Source organism: Salvelinus sp. IW2-2015, unplaced genomic scaffold (genome assembly GCF_002910315.2).
Source record: "Salvelinus sp. IW2-2015 unplaced genomic scaffold, ASM291031v2 Un_scaffold1911, whole genome shotgun sequence".
Taxonomy (NCBI): domain Eukaryota; kingdom Metazoa; phylum Chordata; class Actinopteri; order Salmoniformes; family Salmonidae; genus Salvelinus; species Salvelinus sp. IW2-2015.
Genome location: NW_019943271.1, coordinates 71,195 through 82,543, shown reverse-complemented (window position 1 = coordinate 82,543; position 11,349 = coordinate 71,195). Strand labels below are relative to the sequence as shown.

General features: G+C 38.5%; 1 protein-coding gene across 1 annotated transcript in view; it reads left to right on the top strand.

Annotated features, from left to right (window-relative positions):
- pdrg1 (p53 and DNA-damage regulated 1) overlaps positions 1 to 1,820 on the top strand; it is an 18,864-nt gene extending 17,044 nt beyond the window's left edge. The window contains exons 2-4 of the mRNA XM_024139798.2: positions 907 to 982; positions 1,234 to 1,308; positions 1,708 to 1,820. Coding sequence (XP_023995566.2) covers positions 907 to 982; positions 1,234 to 1,308; positions 1,708 to 1,805 — 249 coding nt within the window. The 3' untranslated portion in view covers positions 1,806 to 1,820. The remainder of the gene's footprint in view (positions 1 to 906; positions 983 to 1,233; positions 1,309 to 1,707) is intronic.
- The last annotated feature ends 9,529 nt before the right edge of the window (positions 1,821 to 11,349 follow it).

Below are 11,349 nucleotides of genomic sequence, written 5' to 3'. Positions count from 1 at the left end.
TCCCATATTTGGGCTGTAGCTCCATACTCCAGTCACATATTGGGGAAGCTACCCATACTCCAGTCACCATATTGGGGACAGTACCCATACTCCAGTCACCATATTGGGGACAGCTAACCATACCTCAGTCACCATATGGGCTGTAGTACCCATTTTGCAAGTGGTTGGGACTTAGCATTTATTGGTTTGATCTCTCTGGTTGAACCTGTTAGTCATGTCAACAGGTTATCAGGAGGGATAGCCAATCGTGAAGAAGAAAATGATTCTACTTTAAAATGGAGATGCTGTAATGCATAGATAAAAGATGAGTTCTCTCTCTCTTGGTTCAGCACATAAACATTCTCAATATCAGGCTGCAAAGGCTTCATTTTCTCTTAATAGATTTGAATGGAGAGAGGGAAGAAAAAATAGAACCGTGCCGGGTAACCCGAGTGTGTTACCGGCGGTGCACTCAGCCAACTTCCTGCTTCTCCTAATGGAGAACATTAAAGCCCACTAGCGGCTATGGAGAACCATAAAGCCCACTAGCGGCTATGGAGAACCATAAAGCCCACTAGCGGCTATGGAGAACCATAAAGCCCTCAGCCGGCTATGGAGAACCATAAAGCCCACTAGCAGCTATGGAGAACCATAAAGCCCACTAGCAGCTATGGAGAACCATAAAGCCCACTAGCAGCTATGGAGAACCATGAAGCCCTCAGCCGGCTATGGAGAACCATAAAGCCCACTAGCAGCTATGGAGAACCATAAAGCCCACTGTAGGCTTCCCAGGCTAGGTCGCACCCAGGCAGCGCGTGTCGCTAGCTAGCTAGTTTTTTAAACTCTCCATTTTCCACACATCCACTCGGTGTCACTATGTAATACAGTTAACACAACTACCTCTGTGTTCATGTGTCTGTTTGTTAGATCGTGGATCTGGACACGAAGCGGAATATGAACAGGGAAGCGTTGAATGCTCTGAAACAGGAGATGGCATCGGAAGGTGGGTGCAGAATAATGACAGTTTGGAACTCTTATTCAAAGATGAATAAAACTCATAAGGCACTTCCTCCCTCTTTGATACAATTAAAAGTCACAGAGGCAGAGCTGTGGACAATGACGACATTTCATATTAGTCTTTCTAAATAATTATTCATGTTCCATTATCTCTCAGAAAAAAGACGTCTATATTTAAATATGAATCGCCGGCAATTTAATCTCTTCTTATCCTTTTTTTGTTTTTTGTACTTGCAGAAAAAGTGAAGGTTTGCTTTGGAAACATGTTCATCACATTCCCCAAAGCGAAGACTAAAGAGATGATACAGAGAGGTAAGAGCTTGTTCACGCTCAGCTCTGTAATGTCTGTTTAATGACTGTGAAGCAGGATGCCGGTCTCTGTAATGTCTTGTTTAATGACTGTGAAGCAGGATGCCGGTCTCTGTAATGTCTTGTTTAATGATGTGAAGGAGGATGCGGGTCTGTGTAATGTTGTTTAATGTATGTGAGAGGATGCGGTTCTGTAATGTTGTTTATGATGTGAAGCAGATGCGGTCTCTGTAATGTCTTGTTTAATGACTGTGAAGCAGGATGCCGGTCTCTGTAATGTCTTGTTTAATGACTGTGAAGCAGGATACCGGTCTCTGTAATGTCTTGTTTAATGACTGTGAAGCAGGATGCCGGTCTCTAATGTCTTGTTTCGTCTGTCGTGTGTTGGGTTTCTCTGACCAGACCAGCAGCAGCTAGACAATGAGATCAACAACCTTCGCCAAGCCCTTAAAGACAAACTGAACCGACTCAATGAACTGCAAGGTAAAATCATTACGTAACGTCATCAACCGTGCTTCCTTAAGGCTGTAGTGAACAGTACAGGGCCCGGTTTCCCAGAAGCATCTTAAGGCTAAGTTAATTTCATCATAGAACTACAGGATACTATGTTTTTAATGATGCACTTGGCCTTAACATGCTTTTGGAAAACCGGGCCCTGATCAGTAATGTATCCTTCAACAATGCATAATGTTAGTCTGCATTATCTCCTTCAACAATGCATAATGTTAGGCTGCATTACCTCCAACAATGCATAATGTTAGTCTGCATTATCTCCTTCAACAATGCATAATGTTAGGCTGCATTACCTCCAACAATGCATAATGTTAGGCTGCATTACCTCCTTCAACAATGCATAATGTTAGGCTGCATTACCTCCTTCAACAATGCATAATGTTAGGCTGCATTACCTCCTTCAACAATGCCCAATGTTAGGCTGCATTACCTCCTTCAACAATACCCAATGTTAGGCTGCATTACCTCCTTCGACAATGACATGTTAGGCTGCATTATCTTCGACAATGCAAATGTTAGGCTGCATTACCTCTTGACAATGCATAATGTTAGGGCTGATTACTCTTCGAATGCATAATGTTTAGGCTGCATTACTTTCGACAATGCATAATGTTAGGCTGCATTACTCCTTCGACAATGCATAATGTTGCTGCATTACTCTCGACAATGCATAATGTTGGTCTGCATTACTCTTCGACAATGCATAATGTTAGGCTGCATTACCTCCTTCGACAATGATAATGTTAGGCTGCATTATCCTTCGACAATGTCATAATGTTAGGCTGCATTACCTCCTTCGACAATGCATAATGTTAGCTGCATTACCTCCTTCGACAATGCATAATGTTAGCTGCATTACCTCTTCGACAATGCATAATGTTAGGCTGCATTACCTCTTCGACAATGCATAGTGTTAGGTTTTGCATTTACTCTTGACCAATGATATGTTAGGCTGCATTACCTCTTCGACAATGCATATGTTAGGCTGCATTACTCCCTTCGACAATGCCTAGTTGATGTGTTAGGCTGATTACTCCTTCGACAATGCCTAGTGTGATGTTAGGCTGGATTACTCTTCGACAATGCCTAGTGTGATGTTAGGCTGCATTACCTCCTTCGACAATGCCTAGTGTGATGTTAGGCTGCATTACCTCCTTCGACAATGCTAGTGTGATGTTAGGCTGCATTACCTCCTTCGCATGCTAGTGTGATGTTAGGCGCTTATCTCTTCGACAATGCATAATATTAGCTGCATTACCTCCTCGACAATTGCTACTGTTAGGCTGCATTATTCCTTCGACAATGCCTATGCTAGTCTGCATTACCTTCTCAACAATGCATAGTCTGATGTTAGTCTGCATACCTCCTTCAAACAATGCCTATGTTAGGCTGCATTCCTTCTTCAACAATGCCTAATGTTAGTCTGCATTACTCCTTCAACAATGCCTAATGTTAGGCTGCATTACCTCCTCAACAATGCATAGTTAGTCTGCATTATCTTGTGATGTGGATAGTGTTGTAAAGACTTGTGTTTGTGTTTCCAGGGAACGCGAGCTGACAGGATATACCTGTTCCTCTTTCCAATGTCGAGGTGAAGGCCATCAACCACCTGATGAAGAGATGAGGTTAGGGTTTTAGATGGGATCTGACCCAATGTCGAGGTGAAGGCCATCAACCACCTGATGAAGAGATGAGGTTAGGATTTTAGATGGGGTCTGACCCAATGGCGGCTGGTGGTAATTTATATTGGAGGCTCTGGAACAGAATTACTGGAACAGTATCAAACACATGGTTTCAGAAGGAACAACATATCCTAAACCCAACATGGACCCTCAACAGTGGGAGACTAAGATAGAAATGTTTTAGTCAAATATTATAATAAATATATATAAACGCAACATGTAAAGTGCTGGTCCGGTGTTTCATGAGCTAAAATAAAAGATTCCAGACATTTTCCATATGCACACATTTCTTTACATCCCTGTTAGTGAGCATTTTCCTTTGCCCCAATAATCCATCCACCTGACAGGTGTGTTTTTATCAAGAAGCTGATTAACTTCACTAGGGTATGTGGGACGGTAGCGCCCCACCTAGTCAACAGCCAGTGAAACTGCAGGGCGCCAAATTCAAATACAGAAATACTCATTATAAAAATTCAGAAAACAAAACATATTTTACATAGGTTTAAAGATTAACTTCTTGTGAATCCAACCACGGTGTCAGATTTAAAAAATTGCTTTACGGCAAAAGCATACCTTACGATTATTTGAGAACATCGCCCAGCAGACAAATCATTACAAACAGTAACCAGCCAAGTAGAAGAGTTAAACAAGTCAGAAATAGAGATAAAATGAATCCCTTACCTTTGATCATCTTCATATGGTTGCACTCAGCAGACATTCATTTACTCAATAAATGTTTATTTTGTTCGATAAAGTCTCTTTATATCCAAAAATCCTCTGTTTTTTTCGCGCGTTTTCTTCAGTAATCCACAGGCTCAAACGCAGTCAAAACAGGCAGACAAAAAAATCTAAATTCTATCCGTAAAGTTCATAGAAACATGTCAAACGATGTTTATATTCAAACCTCAGGTTGTTTTTAGCCTAAATAATCGATAATATTTCAACTGGACAATAACGTCGTCAATATAAAAGGTAAACAAGAAAGGCACACTCTCGGTCGTGTGCATGAAAAAGCTCTGTGACACTTTAGGGTCCACTCATTCAGACTGCTCTTACTTCCTCATTTTGCAGAATACAAGCCTGAAACAATTTCTAAAGACTGTTGACATCTAGTGGAAGGCATAGGAACTGCAATTTGAGTCCTAAGTCAATGGATACTGTAATGGCATTGAATGGAAAACTACAAAACCCCCCCCCCCAAAAACACTTCCTGAATGGATTTTTCTCAGGTTTTCGCCTGCCAAATCAGTTCTGTTATACTCACAGACACTATTTTAACAGTTTTGGAAACTTTAGAGTGTTTTCTATCCAAATCTACCAGTTATATGCACATCATATCTTCTGGGCCCGAGTAGCAGGCAGTTTAATTTGGGCATGCTATTCATCCAAAATTCCGAATGCTGCCCCCTACCCTAGTGACGTTAAACAACATGATCATTACACAGATGGCTCAGAATACATGAGAGGAAAAATAAATGGAGGAACTTATTCCAGAAAGATCCAGTGTAATATATTATAACAAATAAAGCAAACTGAATGGAATATGGGGAAAAATGCACCAAATTATTATTTTTTAAATCTTCAGCATAAGAAATGCTACCAAAAATAATTTACTGAAACTTGTTACAAATGACAGTCACCCACGATTCACCAAACTATATTTTGAAAGAGGAAGAAAAGTACTTTAAGCATATCTTTTCATTTCAGTCTCCTCTGTCTGCACTAACCGAAGTTAATTGTTTTTTCTATTTATAATGTCAAATTAACAACTGTACAGAAAGACTCATGTGAGGCCAAATTACAGAGGAGGAACTTCTTGATGCAATTAAAGCCTTTGAGGCTGGGAAAACTCCAGGGCTGGATGGCATACCAGTGGAAGTATACCAAACTTTTTTTGATATACTCAGAGGACTGTTATTTGCATGTTTTAACCACTCCTATATAAACGGTAGATTATCAGATACTCAACAAGAAGCTCTGTTTTCATTGTTACTGAAACAGGATACAGGATACAAATTACCACTCCAGTGTTGTGATGCAAAAATCCTATCAGAATGTACAGAGCATAGAATTATAAAGGTATTGTTGGACATTATTCATTCTAATCAGACAGGTTTTTTACATGGACTTTACATTGACAAATCTGGGAAATCAGGCCTGCTATTCATAGCTGACTTTGAAAAGGCTTTTGATAAAGTACGATTTGAAGTTTATATATAAATGCCTGAACCATTTGACATTTTGGAGAATCTCTTATAAAATGGGTTAAAGTTATGTACCAGAGGTGTAAAATAGTAAATAATGGCTACTTCTCAGAAAGTTTTAAATTGTCAAGAGGAGTAAAACAAGGTTGTCCACGATCGGCATATTTATTTATTATGACCATAGAAATGTTAGCTATTAAAATCTGATCCAACAATAATATCAAGAGGTTAAAAATCCAGGGCTTAAAAACAAAGGTTTCATTGTAAGCTGGTGATTTATGTTTTCTTTTAAATCCACAATTAGAATCCCTCCACGGCCTCATAGAGGATCTAGATACTTTTAGAATTAGAATCCCTCCACGGCCTCATAGAGGATCTAGATACTTTTAGAATTAGAATCCTCCACGGCCTCATATAGAGGATCTAGATGACTTTTAGAATTAGAATCTCCACGGCCTCATAGAGGATCTAGATATTTTAGAATAGAATCCCTCCACGGCCTCATAGAGGATTAATACTTTTTAGAATCCTCCACGGCTCATAGAGGATCTAGATACTTTTAGAATTAGAATCCTCCACAGCCTCATGAGGATCTAGATACTTTTAGAATTAGAATCCTCTACGAGCCTCATAGAGGATCTAGATACTTTTAGATTAGAATTTCCACGGCCTCATGAGGATCTAGATACTTTTAGAATTAGAATCCCTCCACGGCTATGAGGATCTAGATACTTTTAGAATCCCTCCACGGCTCATAGAGGATCTAGATACTTTTAGAATCCCTCCAGGCCTCATAGAGGATTAGATACTTTTAGAATCCTACGGCTAATGAGGTTAGATACTTTTAGAATCCCTCCACGGCCTCATAGAGGATTTAGATATTTTAGAATTAGAATCCTCCACAGGCCTCATAGAGGATCTGATACTTTTAGAATTAGAATCCCTCCACGGCCTCATAGAGGATCTAGATACTTTTAGAATTAGAATCCCTCCACGGCCTCATAGAGGATCTAGATACTTTTAGAATTAGAATCCTCCACGGCCTCATAGAGGATCTAGATACTTTTAGAATTAGAATCCCTCCACGGCCTCATAGAGGATCTAGATACTTTTAGAATCCCTCCACGGCCTCATAGAGGATCTAGATACTTTTAGAATTGAATCCCTCCACGGCCTCATAGAGGATCTAGATACTTTTAGAATCCCTCCACGGCCTCATAGAGGATCTAGATACTTTTTCTAACCTTTCTGGATTACAACCAAGTTATGATCAGTGTACTATATTACGTATTGGATGCTGAAAAATACAACTTTTACATTACCGTATAGTTTCCAATAAAATGGTCTGACGGGGATGTGGACATTATCAGTATTCATATCCCGAAAGAAAGAAATGATCTCCATCCAATAAATTGTAATAGACAGTTAGCAAAAAAATTATACGATTTTGGTACCGTGGAAAGGAAATACCTTGTCGATTTGTGGAAAAACCACTGATTAACTCTTTAGTCATATCAGTTTACCTATTTGCTTATGGTCTTGCCTACAGCTAGCGAACAGTTTTTTACATTATATGAGAAAAATATTCAATTTTATTTGGAAATGCAAGCAAGACATAATAAACAGGCCTATTTCTATATCGAATATGAATTCAGAGGGCAGAAATGATTAAATATTAAAGCATCAGACCCTCACTAAAGGTTCAGTCATACAAAAGTTATACTTAAATCATATGGTTCTCTAGCAGATTAGTAAGAAAGGCTCACCCCGTGTTCAAGAATGGCTTTTTTCCTTTATTCAAATTACAACCTCTCCCTTTATTCAAATTACAACCTCTCCCTTTATTCAAATTACAACCTCTCCCTTTATTCAGATTACAACCTCTCCCTTTATTCAGATTACAACCTCTCCCTTTATTCAGATTACAACCTCTCTCTTTATTCAGATTATAATCTCTCCCTTTATTCAGATTACAACCTCTCCCTTTATTCAGATTATAACCTCTCCCTTTATTCAGATTATAACCTCTCCCTTTATTCAGATTATAATCTCTCCCTTTATTCAGATTATAATCTCTCACTTTCAGTTATTTGAAAAGAAAATCATCTCCCAAATATCGTTGTTTTTAAAACAATCCTCAGGAAGTTGGTTGCAATTTAAATTAAATCCACCAGAAAAACAACAGAACAAATAATACAACAAATATTGTGGTTAAACTCAAATATACTAATAGATTAAAAACAAAACAATTTTTATATATATATATATTTTTTTTAAAGGTATTTTTGTAAATAATATAAATAGGACTGGTGGAGTCGTCACACATGCATCTAACAAAAATAAATGGAAATGTCTGCTCTACCAACAATTACAACCAACTAATTGTCGGCTCTGCGTTAAAGACGGCCCTGCGTTAAAGACGGCCCTGCGTTAAAGACGGCCCTGCGTTAAAGACGGCCCTGGGTTAAAGACGGCCCTGGGTTAAAGACGGCCCTGGGTTAAAGACGGCCCTGGGTTAAAGACGGCCCTGCGTTAAAGACGGCCCTGCATTAAAGACTAAAGAAAATTGTGATATATAAAGAAGTATACCGTTTTCATTTAAGGACAAACAAAAAAAGACAGCTGTGTAACATAACATAACATAATAATAATATAGATTGCAAAATAGTTTGAGATTTTCAACGTACTGTAATAAATAATAATAATACAATAAAATGCAAATTAATTACTTTAAAAAATCATACAATGTGATTTTTTTAAATTTTTGTTTTAGATTCTGTCTCTCACAGTTGAAGTGTACCTATGATAACAATTACAGACCTCTACATGCTTTGTAAGTAGGAAAACCTGCAAAATCGGCAGTGTCTCAAATACTTGTTCTCCCCACTGTACATGACACAACCTTCTCAGCTCTGCAGATTTTGCTGCGAAGAGACAGAATCATTATCTCATTTATTTTGGTACTGTCCACATGTAGCTTGTTATTGGTCACAAGTCCAGGAATGGCTGAAGAATATCAACATTTACCTGGAGCTGACGCTGCAGATAGCACTACTGGGTGAGCTGAAAAGTCATAGTCAATCGATCAATAATATAAAAATACTTTTAGCCACAAAAATTGTTTTAAATGTAAAATCTGTAGAAACTATAAGAATAAAAAGTTTCAGAACTTTTGTGAAACATCACAGTTGAAAAATATCTGGCAAATAGAAATCCAATATGGATGGTGTTAAGAGATAGATGGGAGGGGTTGAATGGAGCTGAAGGGTGGGACTAATAACAAGATAACTAATGTAAAACATACTGTGTCTGTAAAACGTGTATATAGGTTCAGAACTTTTGTGAAATAAATATATTTTGTGAAATATATATATATATATATATATATATATATATATGGGAGAGATTGAGGTTAGAGGAAGGACAGGAGAAAAAACAAACAAAATATGACTATTGTAAAATAGACTGTTCCCGCTAAAGTCTATATGGTATGAGCTGGAAGTAGAAGCCTAACCATTGTTGTTCACTAGTTACTCCAATTTTTATGAAACAAAAAATACGTTTTTACAATTACGGTTACTGTAAATGTAAATAAGGAAAATATATATTTTGAAAGATATATGTATTTATGCATGTATGTATTTCCAGTACCAGTCATGTCTGGACATACCTATTCATTCCTGTGTTTTTCTTAATTTTTACTATTTTCTACATTGTAGATTAAAAATGAAGACATCAAAACTCTGAAATAACACATTTTCTGAATTGTTTGACGTTCACGTCTTGAAGTAATGACGGACTGTCGTTTCCCTTTGCTTATTTGAGCTGTTCTTGCCATAATATGGACTTGGTCTTTTACCAAATAGGGCTATCTTCTGTATACCACCCCTACTGTGCCTTATCACATCACAACTGATTGGCTCAAACATATTAAGAAGGAAAGAAATTCCACAAATAACTTTTAACAAGGCACACCTGTTAATTGAAATGCATTCCAGGTGACTACCTCATGAAGCTGGTTGAGAGAATGCCAAGAGTGTGTAACGCTGTCATCAAGGCCGGTGGCTACTTTGAAGAATCTAAAATGTAAAATATATTATGATATATGTAACACTTTTTTGGTTACTACATGATTCCATATGTGTTATTTCATAGTTTTGATGTCTTCACTATTATTCTACAATGTAGAAAATAGTAAACATAATAGAAAAACCCTTGAATGCATAGGTTGTGGGGGATTGGAAGTGATGCAGACAATTACATTGATGGAAGCTAACAACCTATCTGCTATATTAAAGCTGATTTACCCCTAAAAGCAAAAAAACAAACAAAATAAATGTGTATTTACACAGGTGAACCTTGTGCTGTGGACAATAAAGGCTACTCTAAAATGTGAAGTTTTGTCACGTAACACATGCCACAGATGTCTCAAGTTTGAGAGTGTGCAATTTGCATGCCAACTGCAGGAATATCCCACCAGAGCTGTTGCCAGAGAAATTAATATTAATTTCTTTACCATAACACCGTCTCCAATGTCGTTTTAGAGAATTTGGCCGTACGTCCAACCGGCCTCACAACCGCAGACCACGTGTAATCACGCCAGCCCAGGACCTCCACATCTGGCTTCTTTACCAGTGGGATCGTCTGAGACCAGCCACCCGGACAGCTGATGAACTGAGGAATATTTCTGTCTGTAATTAAACACTTTTGTGGGGAACAAACTCATTCTGATTGGCCGGGCTTGTCTCCCCACCCATGGCTGCCCAGTCATGGGAAATCCATAAGATTTATTTCAATTGACTGATTTGTTAAATTGTTGCGTGTTAGGTTAATATTTTTGTTCAGTATGCAGCTGGATATGTGATTCCCATCTTCTTCCATTTCATTTTTATTTTTATTTTATTCATTAGAGAATAACCAGCCGTGTTCAATTTTCTTACATTCTGAATGTATTATGTGATCAGTCAACTGCCTGTTCTTCCCTTGCTCTGTGTGTAGTCATCTGTTGCTACCAGCAGTGGCGGTATGTCTCAGTGAATGGCCTTACAGGTGTTTTTAGGGAGCTTCCACATTGCGTAGATACGCCCAACTACTACCTGGTACCAAATGAATCTCTGAAAACCCATCAGTGCTTGTCTTTGTTGTTTTACAGTACAGGTTACAGTCATGGTGTGTTTTATATTGAAGAATCATTTGTTCTGTTCGTTATATGCAGTGGTTTATATAATGGATCTCAACGTTGTACTTTCATACTTTTCACATAAATAATGTTAATGTCAAGCTGATTATTTGAGTCATGTTGTGGGGGGGGGTAGGAACTTCCCCTGGGAGAGGGGGGGGGGGGGCAGTCACATGGCAGACTGGCATGGTGGCACAGTAACTTTCTATCCGGGGGTAGCTTCCTGTTGTGTTGCGTGTTGTGGCACCGAGGACTGGCACCGGGCCAGAATGATAAACACCTGGTACATCCCAAAAAACACTGCTCCAGTTCATTTTGTAAACTGACTCATCTTGACTCAATGGGACTCTGCTCAAATAAAGGTGAAATTAAAAACGGGACGCTGTGAGTTGTAGGAGAACATGTTCAATATGAATAAGTCCAGACACAGATGGGAGTTCATGGCCCAGAAGGATTGCGTGATTCA